Source organism: Euwallacea fornicatus, chromosome 35, assembly GCF_040115645.1.
Source record: "Euwallacea fornicatus isolate EFF26 chromosome 35, ASM4011564v1, whole genome shotgun sequence".
NCBI lineage: Eukaryota > Metazoa > Arthropoda > Insecta > Coleoptera > Curculionidae > Euwallacea > Euwallacea fornicatus.
In genome coordinates this window covers 332,736-344,766 of record NC_089575.1, presented here as the reverse complement: position 1 = coordinate 344,766, position 12,031 = coordinate 332,736, and the positions used below count along the sequence as shown (strand labels likewise).

Below are 12,031 nucleotides of genomic sequence, written 5' to 3'. Positions count from 1 at the left end.
ACAACATATACAGGGTGTTTCAGAATTATGGTGACAAATCGATAGAGGTAACACATTATCGAAAAATAAATATAGTTTAGTTAATAAAAGATCGTCTTAAGACCCATCATTTCTGATATACATCTACTTTTATCATATTTTTATGATAGCCTGTTGTAAAGAGAGGTACAAGACCTTTAGAGCTACGTATCGCACGACTTTTCTTTCCTACTCAGACTTGTGGGGTTCTAATGCCCCCTCTCAAGGGGTTTCTCGTTAAAATGTTCAGTGTACATCAGAACATGTTCTGCGACAAAGATCAACCGACGTGTTTTGGGAACGTTTTCTAAACCTGGCAATGCACGAAACATTCAGAATAGCTCTTTTACGTTGGGACACCCTGTATAATTTGACAATTTACAATATAAAGTTGAACATCTGTCAAAATTTCCACAATTTTTCATCACATGTAAAGTTTTCCACAACTCTTTGACATGCATTAAATTCAAAATTTCTGAAAACTGATATAGGAAAGAAAGCTATTTAGCCACATTTTAAACCGTTTGGAAATTGTGACCGTGCAAAGGGCAAAAACTGCCATATCTCAAATGTTGAAATTTGAACATTTCTGGAAAACGAGGTGACCTAGGCTACGTTACATGAAACTCTCTCAAAATTGCAAGGCAGATGTAAACATATACAGGGTATATAATAATTTCGAGATTATATAGGGTGTCCCGAAAAAAAAGGTCGAAATGGTTATTTTCCCCTTCACACCCACACACACTTTATTGAAAAAATAACGTTGTTGCATTCGCTAAGATGTGCGAGATACGTAAACGTTATTTTAAAACGGGCCACCTTCAAATGAGATACTTCTTTTAATATCCCGCTTTAACTCGTATTGCATGGGATTGTTGGTATTAATGGAAATGCGCTGTTCCATGACAGAAGTCTCACAAAGATAAAAAGACATACCTGCAGGGCCTCTTTGAAATATCCCTTCTCGAAGAGAACTTCAGCCCTGCCTGCATACGCCAGCCCTAAAAGCTCCGTTTTGTCCTCTGCATTAGCAATACTTTGAGTGAACGCCAGCAATGCCTTGAGGTAGTTCTTTTGCAACAGCATTTTCTTGCCTTCATCTTTGAAGGTCAGAGCTTTGTCGTTCGACTTGGAGATTTTGCCGCCAGTTTCGATATCTTGGAATTGCGATGGACAATGTTTGGTGGCCAGTTCCTCCAGCATGTCGATAATTCGAATATCGCTTTTCAACGAGAGCAGCTGCTCGCTAGTGATTTGGGGGTCTTCGATTTCACCGGGTGATATCATGGTGTCGCTGTAGGAAGAAAAATTCTGTTAGATTCGTTGGAAAATTAGTCTGCAAACTACGGTAGTTTTAAGTTGGAATTTTTATCGTTCACGTCGAAATATGTAGTAATAAAATTGCGAAATGAAAGTGCGCAGGCAAATCCCACTTCGCCGCTTTCCCATTAGTTACCATTATTTCAAATGGACAAGCATACAAATTGAGAAGAGACAAAAAAATTAAATAAATAAATCAGATAATCGAATGGAAAGAAGTTTTACTTTCTGAGAGAACGGTTGAAATCTGAGCTTTCAGCACTTGCTGAGAAGTAAGTGCAATGAACGTGGAGTAACGAAATCAACTTGGTATTGATGCCAACATGTCGACCTGCATATGCTGACTTGGACTCCCTTTTGTGGTCGTTTGCGTTCAACTTTATTCATTATTTATCTCTGATAACCGGTTGCGACCGGTGGGCTATTACTTACTTTGTATACTTGGTACCTGTTTCTACTTAAACGCCAAAATCTCCGACTTTGCAACATTTCTCTTTTGCTCGTTAAAATTACGATTTTATAAATCGATGACGTATCCTCGTCTCTATTTGCTAATTAATTTATATTCTATAGACTTGAGTAATATTGCGGAACAGTGAAAAGCTTTTAGTGAGTGTAGCATACGTGCTTCCGAACATAAAATGTAACGAATTAACCTACTTATACTATTAATCTTTAGCTCCAGATGCGCGCGTTTGAATTTGAAAAATTCAGTAGCGGTTGAAATATAATCTCATTTAAAAATACACATACACACTGCTTTAATTGAAAATATTTGTTAGTGTCAATCATATTGAACCAGTCGAGTATCTAACAAATTTATTTAAATAGAATTAGAAAGATCGTGAGCGTTACAACCAACACTGGATGGTAGGACAACACTTCGTCAATTTGCTAAACAGGCGATGATAACTCCCAAAGGGAATTTTTGTAAATATTGTGAAACGCTTATAACTCTTTATGAAGAAGAAGATAATTATGCAATTTTTGATCCATCTAACAATATCTACTGTACGATGTAATTTCCGTTATTGTTTACGACTTCTTGCCAGCGTGGTGGCAATTCGTAAATGCCATTTTTGAAGAACGCCCTGTCTTCGGAGACGAACAACTCAAGACATCTTCTATCATCATCAATGACATCTTTTTCATTTTTGAACTTTTCTCCCGCCAAAGAGTTTTGCAAAGAGAGGAACAAGTGAAAATCAGAGGGTGCAAGGTCTGGGGAGTACGGTGGATGCGAGAGAATTTCCCAGCGTAGCTCGGCGGTTTTCTGGCGAGTCGCCAAAGCTGCACGTGGACTGGTGGTGCAGTATGATTTGCTTCCTGTTGAACATCTCCATCATCCATCTTTTCTTCGTGCGCTCTCTTTAACTCAGCCATTTGCCAACAGCATTTCTCCGAATCGAGCTTTTCGTTGGGTTTCAAAAGCTCGTGATGGATTGGTCCTTGTACGTCCCACAATATACACAGCATTCTCTTTTTAAGGCTCAATCCAGGTTTAGGAGTGGAGGGGTAAGTTACAGTACGCCCTTTTCCTTACAATGTTTTCATACGTAATCCACTTTTCATCACCACTTATCATGTGGTCCAAGAAAGGTTAGCTTTCGTTCCAAGCAGGCAGAGATGTGCATGTGACGATGCGGTCATGCAAATTTTTTTCACTTAACTCATGAGGCGCCCATCTGGACTATTTATAGACCAATCCTAGCTTCCGAATATGGTCCGAAATGGTTTGCTGAGCTGAGTTAAGTTTCTCCGCGATCTCCGATGTTGTTAGATCTTGGAGTATCACGGTCATTACATTATCGTCATCAATCAGACATGGCCGTCCGGAGCGTGCCTTATCACTAAGATCGCAATCAACTGCTTTAAATTTTTCTCAACCATCTCCTACACGTTCTCTCTGAAACAGAATCTCTTCCAAAAACAAAAAAAAAAAAATTTCGACGTGTTTCGGTAGCATTTCTACCCTGTTGGAATTCATACAACATACAGTGCCTCAAATGAACTTCATCAGTACCCACGTTTCCAGCTTAATAATGACATGAGATATCCTTACTGTAGTTAATTTCCAAGGGAACATGTATGTACATGCAGTTATGAAGGAACACAGCTGTGCATGGCTCAAAAGAGTGTGCGCACACATGTTTAAACTTGAAACGAAATTATCGGAGAGAACTTTCCGGTAGATCTAATATAATCAATGTGTTTAAATTCTTTTTTTTTGAGGAATGCCATATTGTTTAAATCATTTTTGGACCCTTTGTATATTTTTTGGCGAACAATGATACATTTTTGTCTACGGCTCTATAAGAAAATTGAGATTTTACATGTGTATTCAAACACGTTATAAGGTCTATTGATCCTTGGAGTGGGAAAAATGTTATTGAGCTTGAATGATGACGGATGCATCATTCACGCACAATACCGTTTATTTCTTATGTATAGTACATTCCGTTAGCACAGACATTATATTTGTACTTATACATGTATTTTATGACTATCGTGCAAGTCACGTGGTCAAATGTCCCAATGCCTTTTTCATAACCCGAGTGCCTTTATTTCTTGCCTTTCGCACCCGCCGAAAGCAGCCAACAAAAAGCTGAACATATCAAAATGTTTCCTGCCAAAAGAAAATTTTTGTCTAATTTTTTAGCCCCGTTTTGAGCAAAAATCCTGTGGTTTAAAGTAAAACATGGACTTTTTTTATTGGTGGAATTATTCGTTAAATACGAGACGCATTGGTATAAAATGTCATTTTTCTTCATATTAATACATCGTCCAAAAATAAAATATAAAACAAATAAAATAAAATAAATTAATTAAATTAAAAATCTTATTTTTTAAGAGCAAATTTAAAGTATGCTGAACTAACGTTCTTATAAAAAAAACTAGCCAGTTATTCATATACATATACTATTGGACAATAGTAGATAAACTTTACTGATTTTGAATAAATTTTTTTGAACCAAACTGAATCTGGAAATTATTATTATTATATAATTATTAAACATTATATATATACAGTATATATATAAGAAACATTCTTGGTAGGTAACTAACGATTTGCAACCAAAAATCGAAAATATGTTCAAAATATAAATAATAAGCTGAGGGGCACAAGTAGAGAAACTCTAAAATGAGGGAGGAAATTGTTGATAATTTTAAATTTCAATTAATAATCCGTAGAAAACCCTTTGTTAGCTATGACTTCTTGGCATCGATTCCAACAATTTCAAAATCACGTCATTTCCGATGGACTCCCAAGACTCTTGCACTACCCGAATTAATTCTTCTTTGGATAGTATCATAGTCTGATGAACACGTCGTTCCAATTCCTCCCATAAATTCTCTATCGGGTTGAGGTCAGGACCTTGTGCAGGAAAATCCATAACAGGAATTTTTTGCGGCAGAGAACCATTCTCGGATGACTCTAAATTTTTGATCCTGATCATTATCCTGCTGAAACATCCACATCAGTGGTAAATGGTCCTCGGCAAATGGCAGCATTGTGTTTTTTAATATATCTAGACACACAAACCGATCCATAATGATCTTTATGATAGGTAACGGACCTACACCATTTCCAGAGAAACAACTCCACACCATGCAAGATCCTCCGCCATATTTAACTTTGGGTTTGGTGTACTTGCGGTTAAACCTTTAGAGTGGGGGACCATGGACCCGTGATACACCATCAGAACCAAAAATGCTAAACTTGCTTTCATCTGAAAACAGCACTTTTTTCCAATCATTGCTTGTCCAGTGGAGATATTTATTAGCCAAAGCAAGTCGGGCCTTCAGGTTCTTCCTCGATATTAACGGTTTTTTGCAGCTTTGCGACTAAACAATCCCACCTCCCTCAGTCTTCTTTGAACTTGAATTTTGTAACTCATCTGGGCTTCACCAATTCGCATAGAATTTCTTCTGCAGATTTGTTTGGAGATTTCTGAGCAATTTTCTTGATTGATGCATCAATTCGCCTCGTTGTTTTCCACTTTTTTAAATTGATTTTAATGCATTTCGCGATTTAAAATTGGAAACTGTTTTTGAAATAACCGATTTACGAACGTTAAGTCCTTTGGCAAAATCGACTTGTTTAATACCTTCTCGATGGGCGTTAATGATTTTATGTCGAATGTCTTCAGACAAATGCTTTCCACGAACCATGTTGGAACCGAACTAATGCCAAAAGTGTTTATAAATTTATTTAAAAACGAATTCCAATTGTTATAAACAAAATTCTTCGTATGTTTCGGTCCTTATGTCCCTTCAAAAAATTACTTCTACCTGAAGGTTCCACGAAAACCGATGCACAAGAGTTCATCTCTGCACAACATTAACGTGTTTACCAAAACTACCTTAAGGCCTAATTCATTATTTTCGAATATGAACACTTAAAAAAATTTCAACCGAAGAACAAAGTTTCTCTACTTTTGTCCAATGGTCTACATGCACCTCGATGTCTCAATTCTGGACATAGAGAATTCCTCGCTTTCTCACCTCGCAGTAAGTGGGACGCTTATACTTCTTAACGATCAAAACAATGTAGACCGTATCGATATAGCTCACGGTCTTTTCGATACGAGATCGATTTGTCTTGGAGGTAAGCATTTGCGCGCCAGACTGAACGATTTCAGCTGTTAAAAAACCGCGCGACATACACTATAATGCAGTTTTTTTAGTTTTTCTCGACTAATTCCATTGATTTCATTATGCATTAAGGAAATATACAGGATAAGCTTGTCATTTATTAATTTGCATTAAATCGACGGTTAATTAAAATGTTCGTATTAACAGTTATTTATTTCAAAAAAATAATAATAAGCATTGGTTTCGCCGACGTTCGAGCCGTCTCGTCTTTACATCACTCCGTAATTGCACAAAGTTTGCAAGTCAGGACGTACAAGGTGTAAAATAACATTCGCAGATGATAATGGGCATAATGAGTATAAAGTATGATTTCAAAATTCGAGTGTTAAGCAAGCGTTATGAGAAAAGCGCAAAATGAATTCGATTAAAATATAAAAGTCACGTAAACAAATCCACCGAATGAGAAAAACGCTAAAAATACACACATTACACATTCGTCCAAACTAATCTCTAGAACCTACTACTTACCACTTTTATGGTAATTAATCGTGCTACGAGCACCTATTATTCACTGAACGATTTGCCGAAGGAGCTACGAATCCTGGAAAAGTACTGGATGAAGGCACCAAATATTCGTTGACTTTCTGGACCTGACCGACTTACGTAAGCCACAAACTCCGGTCAGTGATTGGCAAACCTCTGGATTTCATTCGGAAAAATGGCAACTGGAAAGCGGGCAACTTTGGCTCCTTTCCAACATCCGAATAACATGGACCACTTGTCGTTCCCGAAACACGCGTGGACGCACATCTCGACATAGCCTTTATTTGTTTTTCTATACCAGAATAAACTTTGTTTTAAGTGTGAGGAGGAACTAACATCGTGCCCCAATTTTCCTGTAGTGAAAACTGTTTGGAGATGGGTGTCTAAAATAGCGAAAAAGCCAATTAAACTTTTAATTTTACACAAATTATTCACTTATCTGCGGGCCCTCGAGAACCATAAGAGATACGAATTCATTATGTATGTTGGGGCAAACTTGTGAGGTTTTGACCCTACTTGAAGGTATACCGGGAAATTCTGGATAAGTGGGTCAAGCAAATATCTCGAAATCGAGAAGAGCTACTAAAAAATGTTCCAAAGAAGTTTTTTTCAATTTTCGGGGGCTCAACTCTGTAAACTGTTAATTTTTTTCAAGGTCACCTTCACCGGTCATTTGGGATCAATTTGGTTTTCTCAGATGCAACATCCAGTTCTTTGCTACAAGGTACCCGCACCTTGGAGAAGTCAATTTATAGTGAAGGTTGACAAGGTGGTTTCAACTCGATGGCTGCCCTGCTCATTATGTTAAAAATGTCTTTGATATTAATGATCTTTCTCCACAGACGTTGGTTGAGAGCGGCAGAGCAGTTAACTGACTAGCTCGAATACCCAATTTAACTTCACATAGATTTTTTTTGTGAGGTCATTTGAAACATATCGCTTACCATCTAGTGCCGACTACTGCAGAAGACATGGGAATTCGAATCGGAAACGCTTGTGGAAACATCACACAAGCAACATTGTCAGGTGTCTTGAACAGCAGGGACACCATTTCGAACATTCGTTGAACTGATTTGTTTCCTAAGAAAATAAAAGTTACTACGATTACCTTGACAAAGTTTAATAAAGAGTTTATTTTGTAACTAGTATTATTATGAATTTTATTGATTTATATAATTTAATATTTAATTTAAATACATATTTTTTTAATTTTAAATATTTAAATTAAAAACATTTTTACTATCAACAAAGAATTCGAACCACCAAAAAAACTGGGTGTTCTATTCGAAAAAACGAAGTTAAGCGCAAATAACAGGTAAAGGTGACTTTGAAGAAACTTCATAGCATAAAAAGTTGAACTCCCAAAAATAAGACTTTATTTGAATTTTTTTAATGGATCTTTCGAATTTCAAGATACTTGTAGAAATAAACCTTAACCGCCTTTCTTTCAAGAAGCCAAAACAGCTGCTAAATTTCCCTAATACTTCTTTGACCGTGGTACCTAAGATGGCGACCTCGTGTGGGGTAGTACTTCCCGAGAGGAGCAAAAGAAAGCACTCCCGGACGGGTGGTAGCACATGAAAGTATCATGATAACCGTGTAAACCCTGAATTATTGAAGGGTTCCTGATGGACTTCTGCTAAGAAGTCCGGTGTGTGAGAACAGTGGCAACCAGGAGCAGGTATGTTGTTCGCCTAGGCTCATTGTTTATTGATGATGACATACACTGTGTGTTGATGGCCATAATGTGATATTATCGAAACCTCTGCACTTGCTTGTAGATCAGGGTGCGGGTGCCGTCCCTTCGGGTGTCGTGTCTTGTAACTTGAAGGTGTTACATGCGGCCTGAACGACACGGATAGGTTGGGGATGACCAAAAAGGTAATCCCTTACTGTTTCCGTGGGGATTCTACCTGTCGGCCACAGGTGCGAGTCCGGGGGAGCCCATACTTATTTTAGGGGGGCACTGGCTAGTTGTCGAAGACATTTTTATTTCTACACGTAGACGCTTGGATTTGATGTGAGGTATTAGAGCGAGGATGTCTAACATACCTAAACAAGGTAGTCGCGGTTAGAGTAGGGGGCCACACCATCCCTGGTGAGTACACCTTATTTCGTGCTGCCTTGCAGTACAGTAATTCTGGATTATACTTTTCATGTGTTACCCATACCTAACGGGACACCATGCTGTTGTGGATGAAAATGCATTGTGATGACCCGAGGAAAGAGTAATTCCTGCAAGGTAACCAAACCTGACCAAGTATTAAACCTTAAATTCCCTGAATTATACACTTTGTTGTCCTACTTATCTAGAATCGCCCAGTACTATATTATAATAAATTTCATTCTTCGGGTACTTTTCCTTTCTAGGTAATGGTACCATTTGATTTTTAATGTGATTTCAGTGTCACTTTTCATATTTCAAACGTCGCACGTTTGAGAAACCGAAAGTTGTTCTAAAAGTCCATATCATATTCTCAATAAGTCATATTCCCCCTCTCTCTCTTTCTCTCTATCTGTCTCTGTCTCTCTTTCAGTTCTCCATATATCGGTTGAGTTTAATATTAATTTTCTTTTTTTTATTAATTAATCTTCTCGATTCTAAAAGTGCCGACATCAAAGCTCTTCAAATTGCAGTTTTGAAGCTTTAGAGCCTCAATGAAGATATTCGGGGTCAATGTAGGATCCATATTTGTCGATTATAATAATAAATCTGATTTCGTGAAAGTTTGCAAAATAGTAAGAGGTTTTTCATTTTAAAGTGTTAAAACGAAACGAGTTTGTTGATCATACAAGAAATACTTACCATATTCAATGAAAGTAGTACACGGGCAATAACTAAAGAAAGGAAGGTTCTTATGCCTGGACTCGCCGTTGTAAAAAGAGAAACTATAAAATATGAATCTTTGGACTTGAGTTAGTCCTTGAAGTTAATTTCCCAAATCTCCAAAAAGACCAAACTTGAACACCCCCACTATTTCGACTAATTAACTAATCATTTAAGCCCAAGCTGCTTATACAAAACTTGTACTTATTGCTCTGTAACCCGTTTGTCAATATCTCAGAGGTTTACAGATATTGAATCTTTATTAAATCGTTAGAAAAGACTACTCTGACAAAGTGGTGTCTTACATTAAAGTGCTTCGATTTTTTGTGGAAAACAGGATTTGCTGGCAATTTTCGTGCACTCTGATCATCATTGTACAGTGTGATTTTCTTATCATAATACGCTAATTCCTTTATTAAATTCTTTAAATGCATTGGGTCTTTGGAAGCTTCACCTCGTGCCATAAATTCAGCTTCAGTGCTTGGTAAAGCGACGGTATTTTGTTTCTTGCTTTCCTATGATTCCGCAGCTCCAAAGAGGTGAAAAACAAACCCCGTGAAGGATTTTCCATCCCTCTTGTTGCTGACCCAATCGGCGTCAGCATTGCCAAATCACAACCTTGTTTTCTAAACGTAAAGGAGTCATTTTTCCTACTTTTTAAGTAGAATACCACACACTTAGGACATTTTCAATGATAATCAGCGTGACAATTATTGAAATGGCTTAGAAAACTAACAAAAAATGTCATATCTCGGCGCATCAACACTTTAGACTATCATTCAGTTGTTGATAAGGTTGATTGTTATCACACACCTTCAATAATTGTGCACGTTCATCAGCATTGTCAATAGGTGCCACTGCATTTTTGCCTTCATGTGATAATGAAATCAGGATACATCAAGAGGAATACATTAAACAACGAATCGTTAATAACATTTGAAACGATTTTATTAATATTTTTTTAATTTAGTGCTCTTGATTTGTTCCGATTTTATTATTATCTCTACTTATTCTAACTTCCAAACAGTTCCTGGCCTCATCAAAATCTTTATTGTTACATTCGGCATTTAAATTATCTTTTAGACTATCGCTATTCCAAGGATCATTTGAAAAAACAAAGAAATCATGGACATACAAGGCAAGGGAGGTGTATAACTCGTCAACTTTCTTTATATACAGGGTGCTCCTTAAGTAATGGTACACAGAGCGACGGAAGATACATTTCGTAACAATATGGCGGTTTGAGTCATGAATCCTGAGTCGGAAATCGCTATCAACCGAACTACAGTGTGTTTAACTTTTATTTCATTTTTCTTTTTTTCGAATAACTTTTTCGATTTTATAAAAAATCCGGTTAAAACTGGTACTTAAGTGACCACTGAAATTCAGATTTAATATTTATTTGCTGGCATCAGTTAGAGGGCGTCACTTGGCTCATACTTCGCATGTTCAACTTCACGTGACCTTTTGACCGCTCACTTCATCAATTTGGTGAATGCCAACATGGATTCTCTCATATTTTTTGCTCAGAAAAAAAAATTAATTCTCTTGAAAATCGGTGGGAATCACCGTTTTCGGAATACTTACGTTGAAAAAATTCAGTGCCACTATGTCTATTTCAGTTGATTGTAATTTGTCTTGTGAAAATATTCGAACGTTTTATGGGAAAAAATGTTAAGAAACATTTTTTTTTCACATATTGAAACGCCAGATATGGTGTGCGCGTGTGCGAAGAAAACTTTAATGGACGAGGTGATTAACGGCCAGATTTCCAATTGTATCCAAACATGAGGCAGCCGCATTTCGAACCTTTCAAGAACCTTTATAATAGACTAGGAGATACTAGATCATTTCGCCCAAAGAGGAACAACGTGAGTCCTAAAACAATCAGTATTGAAAAGGAGGATGAAATTTTTGTCCGTGTTGGTGAAATCCAAGAAGTGAGTCCTAGACAAATGGCTTTGAGCATGAGAGTGTTCAAATCGTCCGTTATAAGAGTACTGCATAAAGAACATTTTTACCCCCACCATTTCGCCCCTGTCCAAAACCTTCTTGAGATGCGCCCACGATTCCCATGTTTTTTTTCGAAATCAGCATAACGTTGATGGTATGTTAGCGAATAAAACTTTATTCGCTAATAAAGCCACGTTAACTCGACGGGGTGTCTTTAACTGTAGAAATAACCATGTTTGGGACGTTGAAAATCCCCAGGCAGTAACGAATCGTTATTTTCAATAAGAATTCAACATCAATAGTGCGGAATTATCAACAATTATTCTCTCGGACCATTTAAATTGCCACCAAAGTTTAATTGTAAACCACATTTGCATTTTCTTCAAACTCAACTGATGAATTCTTTTGATGATTTGCCGCTTAATTTACGGCTAAACATGTACTTTATGCATGATGGTGCTTCACCACGTTTTTCTATAGCAGTTAGAAATTATTTACATGCAAAGTTTCCAGATCGGTGGCTAGGCCGTGGAAGCAGAACGCCTCGGCCTGCAAGAAGCCCTGACTTTAATCCGCTTGATTTCTATGTTCGGGGATACGTCAAATCAAAATTTCATGAGAAACCAATAGGTACGCGTGACGAATTGTGGCAGCGAATTAGAACTGGTTCCGACTTGTTTCAGAACGAACATTTATTTTTTTTAATGTTAATGGAAGTCACATTGAACAATTATTACCTAAAACAGTATAACTAATTTTTTAAATAATTAT

General features: G+C 37.2%; 1 protein-coding gene across 2 annotated transcripts in view; it reads right to left on the bottom strand.

Annotated features, from left to right (window-relative positions):
• The window catches only part of LOC136348882 (SET and MYND domain-containing protein 4-like), a 37,522-nt gene extending 30,795 nt beyond the window's left edge, over positions 1–6,727 (bottom strand). Inside the window, exons 1-3 of one of the 2 annotated variants that reach the window (XM_066300060.1) lie at positions 6,601–6,727; positions 6,466–6,538; positions 958–1,315 (exon numbers count right to left, since the gene is read on the bottom strand). In XM_066300060.1, coding sequence (XP_066156157.1) covers positions 958–1,308 — 351 coding nt within the window. In that variant the 5' untranslated portion in view covers positions 1,309–1,315; positions 6,466–6,538; positions 6,601–6,727. Of the gene's footprint in view, positions 1–957; positions 1,316–6,465 lie in introns of both variants that reach the window. The other variant, XM_066300059.1, reaches the window with a different exon arrangement.
• Positions 6,728–12,031: the final 5,304 nt, after the last annotated feature.